Below are 6,190 nucleotides of genomic sequence, written 5' to 3' on the forward strand. Positions count from 1 at the left end.
AACCCCCTTCCCTTCCCCATGGTTATATGATTACATTTTTGGCGCTTAGCAACTGGCTCAAGTTTACAGCTGTTTTCAGCATCCCACAGTCATGATCATAATTTTCATAGGGTTTTGCTGGTTTCTGATGTTTACTTTACTGATTTCTAGTGTTTATTTTACTGGTTTCTGGTGTTTACTTTGCTGGTTTCTGGTGTTTTCTTTCTGGTGCTTCCGGGGGGGGGGGGGGAAGCGCCAATTGTTTAAAATGGGTTTGCTTTATGACCACAACATTTTCTCAACGACTGCTATAAAAATGACCAGTTATAAAGTCATAAAATCAGGTACAGTCATGTGGTGACCCATTTAATGACTGTCATGACTTACAACTCTACTTCCAGGCCATAAGTTGACAACTAGCTGTAATACGTTTCAATTTGAATTTTTCAAGTTCAACCCCCCCACTGCACAACATCCCACTGTCCTTTTGAGCATGATTTCAAGCATGAAAAACATTCATTTCACATATGAAATTGGCTGTCTATGGAGATTCTGAGTCATCCAGGTCATGGTTGTCCCAAAGGTGCTTTTTCAGGAGGCAACTGGATTTTCTTGTTTTTTCTTTGGAGACGTTTCTCTTCTCATCCAAGAAGCTTCTTCAGCTCTGACTGGATGGTGGGGAATGGAAGGATTTATATTCCTTGCAGATAGCTGATCATTTGCATTCTTTTAGAGAGTCGTTGAATCTCCATAGTCATTTAGCTCTGAGCTTTGGGATGAACACCCTTCAAATGGTGCAGGAGTATGGATGGATTTCCAGAAAAATTGCAGACTACAGGAACCATTTGAGCTTCAGTTTGAGATGCAAATAAGACAGATTCATCCCCAACAGCCTGCGCCTGTGTTCAACAGTGAAGAGACCCTGGGCAGAAAACATCCTGCAGCCACACACATTTGCACTATTCAGGTGACCCTGAGGACACAGACAAACCTACAAGTGGCCTCAATGACTCTCTAAAAGAATGCAAATGGCCAGTTGTCTGCAAGGAATATAAATCCTTCCATTCCCCATCATACAATCAGAGCTGAAGAAGCTTCTTGGATGCGAAGCCAACCATTTTCAAAGAAAAATAAGAAAGTCCAGTTGCCTCTTGAAAAAAGCACCTTTGTGAAATTCGCTGTCAGTCAGCAAAAATGGACAAATACAGTAGTAGCTGAAATTGTGGAAACCTTTTGGGAAAAGGGTATAGTAGAAATGCCACCTTTGGTTAAGTTTCCACCAATTTTTCTTCTAATTTCTTTACAACTGTAGCCTTGTTCACTTAATAATACTATTTTACATCGCTTTCTGGGCAACCAGTCAACTCTTTGCACCATTACTTTAATTTTATTACGTTTTACAAGCTCACTAAATGAAAGAGAAAAAAAACCCAACCAACTTGACAGCGATCACATAACACACTGACAAATGTCCTCCTCTCAGCTTCAATGCATGACATCAATAACTGAATCCTACTGTGATCTGATTGGCTCATTGCCAAAACAAGATGACACCTGATTGGCTCTCTAAACACTCATGCTCATTGGCTACAATCAGATGAAGGAAAGCTACCTGATATCAACCTAAGCAAGTTGTGCTTCCTTTTTCTGGTTATTTGGCTATAACCTTTCATAGAATACAGTACAGATAATTGAACAAACAATGTTGCATTACATTCTTGATTAAATTATCTTTCCACCGATATATAATTTTATGGTACTACTCAAAAAAAAAAAGTAGTGTTATTAGCCATCAAACCTCAAAAATACACTTTTCCCAAAAGGTTTCCACAATTTTGGCCACTACTGTATGTACCTCAGACAATTGCTTTATGCTTAAAGATGGAGCATTTTAAACCAGAAAAGGAGCATTTCAATCTCATAACAATTTGAACTTCCCAGCTGTACATTTTCTACTAGAAACTTCACAGTTCTTCATAAGGAATAGCAGCAAATAGAAGGAAGCATCAGTTGTTGAATAAGAAAGTTTACATTCTTGTGTTTCCTCTACACAAATTTGGGCAGAGAACCTGAGAATTCCAATTCTATATTTTTGGATAGAAGAAAATGGCTGGCAATTGCATGCTGTTCTTATTGCTTCTAGTTCTTTACTCTGATATTTCCCATTTTGTTAACTCACAGGTGGGAAACGATGATAGTTCTGAATTGGAGGATGCTCATTGGCCACCGCTGGGGGTGGGTAGCGGATCTGCTGCCAGTCCTCAAAACCATGATAAGCATGTGGTTGGACTGGAGGAGAGCACTGAAACTGGTACATGGGGCAGATTGGGGTAATTTGTCCTGGCTGTGGTTCGGGATGCAGTCTGTCACCCGAATGCTGCAAGAGAGAAAGCAGAAAGTTGAAAATGAAGGACCTTTGTGGAAATCCTAGTTTATAAAGGTTAATGATTTATCAACCTAATCAACCTAATTGTTTTGGCTTGGCCTGTGGCTTTTTATCCCTTTTTAAAAGCAACTAAAGAAACATTATTTCCCCTTGTGCAATCTATTCCTAGGATAAGGAAGACAAAATAAAATAGGCAGCGTATAAATATGCACACCCTTCTATTGACAGATGATAGACAGACAGATATTGAGGGGGGGGGGGGAAGAGTTCTCTCACAATGCCATAGGACAAAAACAAGACAAGAAAAACAAATTAGACCTGATCTTGGCTGTAATTTAAATCGCACAACCTTAGTATATAAAACAAACATTCAAGAACTTTTTAAATCAGGACAGTCTCCAAATGTGTGGACTTCAAATCCTAGAATTTTAGCAATGGCCAGAGAAACTGGACAATTCTGAAAACTGAGGTTCACATTTCTGTGGACAAGTTAGGGAAGGTGTCTTTAGATCAGCCTAGACTGACTTCAGATATGATTTTACTAAAATGCAGTATGCAGAACTGACAGACCATTCCTAACATGAATTGGCTATAAGGAAGTTATCAAAATGTACAAAAACAAATTAAATCTGAGCCACATGTTGAAGTTAATCTCCCAATCTTCTTTCTAGTGCCAAAAATCAAGCAACTATGCCATATATTCAGTATTGGGAAGCCATAGTAGTAAGCCAACTGGAATTTGCATTTCCATAGTACAGTATTCCATACCTGCTTGTGCTGTTTAAGCAGTTTCTTAAACTTATCCTTTTCTTCCTTCTCTTTGTGGTAGTCTTCTTTAACAATTCGCAGCTGTTGTGAAAAAGAGCACAAATGGAAAAAAAGAATATAGACTTCCATATGCATTACATTCTAGTATTGAGAACAAGCAGACCAATAGACATAAATCTACAGTTTAGCCAAACTAGATTCTGGATCATTGATCATTGTGGATCATTAACTCAATGACAGAATTATTTTTATTCTATACCTTTTGGAAGATAGGGAGAATATTTTCATAGGGAGCAAGTGAAGTTGGATGGTAACCCAAGAGACAAGACCAGTATAAGAACACATGAAACTGTACTGGGCACTCAAAAGAAGAATCATTCAGTGACTACAAAGTCTTATGGATTCAAGTGCTTTACAACTTAAGTATTTAAACACCTTTATCTCTACTCACTGACCTGTCTTCTTTAATTCCAATAAAATCTCTTTTTAAAAAGCTACCTAAGCATGCATGGGGTTTTTTTGTATTTTTTTAGGAATAAAACAAGTGGCAGAAGGGAACTATATAATCAGACAATAATAACTTGTGTGATGCATTTGTCTATGAGGGGGCAGCTATTACACAGGAGAAGGATATTGGGAGAGGATGTGGATAGGCAAGCCTATCCATAAACTTCCAAAAATTGTGGCTAGGATTAGGTGGGGAATAGGGAGCAAGTGAAAATATAAAGAGGGAAGGGCAGAATGCTTGAAAGGATCAAGAAATGGGGGAAGAGACCAAAAACAACTGGTAATTGCTCAGAAGACCATGTCTTGGTTACCTGGAGATTTTGGTAACAAAATAACAAAAACACAAGGCATTAAGTTCAGACTACCCAATACTCGGTAGTGTTTTGCATGAATCAGGGCCAATGATCTAGAATGATTTCATCTCTTCTTTAGAGTCCATCTTCAAGAAATTCCATGGAAGAGATTAAATTTAGATCACCAGAGCTTCCAAACTCAGAATGATTCTTTTGGTTTCCTACCTGGTTATTAGTGAGGGTCATCTGCTTCTGAAGTTTTTCTAGCTGCTTCTTCAGTTCCTCTTTTTCTTCATTCATCCTTTCCCTGTCACTCCGTTCCCGCTGGAAATCCTCCTCAAAAATCTTCACCTGACAGAAAAAGAGGGACTTAAATCCTAGGATCAGACACTTGCGCCCCCAAATTTATGTTCTACTTGTTTCAGCACTGATGTCAGGAAAACACAACACACAGAAACTTAAATTCAAAACCAGTGCCATAAGTTTTATAAAGCATGGGGTCATCTGACAAAGGAAATTCCTTCCTAAATTTACACAACACTTTCTGTTCTGGTTTAATCAATTTTTAGTCTATTTTCCTAAGATGATAAGATGAGATGAGATGAGATGAGATGAGATGAGATAAGATAAGATGAGGTGAAATGAGGTGAGGTGAGGTGAGGTAAGTAGGGTAGGGTAGGGAGGGTAGGGTAGGATAGGATAGGAGTGCTGTGAATACAACAATAACTGCCTCTCATTAATTCTAAAAAAAACCTTTAAAGATAAAATGTTTTCAACATGCTTTCCAACTGATACAACACACACAACTTTTCAAAATGGCACTTAAAGAATTAACAATATTATTTCTGATACTAATAATCAATTAATGAGATCCATCAGTGAAACTAGTACAATATTAATACATAGAGTCCTTGACTTATAACCACAACTGGAACCAGAATTTCCATTGCCAAACAGGACACTTGTTAAATGAGCCGCATCCGATTTTATGACCTCTTTTTTTGCCACGGTTCTTAAAGGAATCACAAACTTTGGATGCCTACTTGCTGTTTCAGAAGCTCGTTCTGGGTCATCACTTCCTGGTGCCGGAGACTTGGGTTAGGATCATTTTTGAAGGCTGAGGGGGAATGAGGAGGTGCTTGGAAGTTCAGAGCCTCTTCTAGGGCCTGAGGAGAAGACAATGGGACTGTAAGAAAGCTTTCCTGGCATAACACGTGTTCTTTGCAGCAATGGCAATAGATATAGAATGATTCTACTGCCTAGGAAAGACCATCATCTGGGGGAAAAGATTCACACAGCTAAAAAAAAGCAGAAGCGGAACCAGGCACAAATCCTCTCAATTATTTAATAAGGTATACCCACCTTATTTAGTCGGAGAATCTCCTTCTCCTGGTACTCTCTTTGCCTTGTGACTGGCACCAATTGATCCTGAAGAAACTTCACCTTGTGCTTGAGGTCCTTCACCTCCCTGCTGAGTCTCTCTTTTTCTGCCTTGGGGGAAAAAAAGAATAAAGTGGAAGGGAGGGAGAGGAAGGTGTATAAAAGGAGAAACACCCCATTTCCATCAGGTGTGGAACAATGAATCCTCTTTCCTGCCTGAAAGCCACCTCAGAAGAAACGAGAGGGAATAAGAGGCCATGGACAGGGTCTACCTTCAAGAGCATGTCAGCTTATACAAAAAAGCCCATGAAGTTTTGATGCCCGTCAAATGCAACTGGCTGTCGTAACGGTCATTCTCAAATATCTCCCTCCCACAGAAAAACTCCTAACTGCTAAAAAAAAAAAAAGGTATTCTGTCTCATTTGTTCTGTGGTGTCCAGAACGCACATAGCAATGTGAACCCTGATGGAAAGAAAGACAGAAGATTCTCAACAGAGCAAAGCACCTTCCAGAGTACGTGAACATGAGAACATTCAGAAATCAAATTCAAAAGTAAAAGAGCTCACATGGATTTTTTGTAGTTACACCACCATAGAATTTAAACTGCTAAACCCCCTTTCATCCACTAGAGGGCTGGCCTTTCCCAATTCTTTCTGTGTTGCTCCTGCCTACAAGGCTTAATGAACTGAGTGAGGTCTGTCTATACAGGTAGTCCTCAACTTACGACCACAACAGAGCCCAAAATTTTGTTAAGTGAGTTTTGCTCCCTTTTACGACCTTTCTTGCCACAGATGGTAAGTAAATCACCGCAGTTGTTAAGTTAGTAACACAGTTGTTAAATGCATCTGGCTTCTCCACTGACTTGGCTTGTCAGAAG

General features: G+C 39.3%; 1 protein-coding gene across 1 annotated transcript; it reads right to left on the reverse strand.

Annotated features, from left to right (window-relative positions):
- Positions 1–2,158: 2,158 nt before the first annotated feature.
- Positions 2,159–5,424, reverse strand: LOC107301577 (TNFAIP3-interacting protein 1-like; the record flags this gene model as incomplete). The annotated part of the gene is made up of 5 exons (XM_015830782.1): positions 2,159–2,356; positions 3,134–3,214; positions 4,159–4,284; positions 4,977–5,099; positions 5,296–5,424. Coding segments are annotated over 5 exons (657 nt in total), but the record flags the coding sequence as incomplete, so codon positions are not given.
- Positions 5,425–6,190: the final 766 nt, after the last annotated feature.

This window comes from Protobothrops mucrosquamatus, unplaced genomic scaffold (genome assembly GCF_001527695.2).
Source record: "Protobothrops mucrosquamatus isolate PMUCROS unplaced genomic scaffold, P.Mucros_1.0 scaffold14692, whole genome shotgun sequence".
Classification (NCBI taxonomy): domain Eukaryota; kingdom Metazoa; phylum Chordata; class Lepidosauria; order Squamata; family Viperidae; genus Protobothrops; species Protobothrops mucrosquamatus.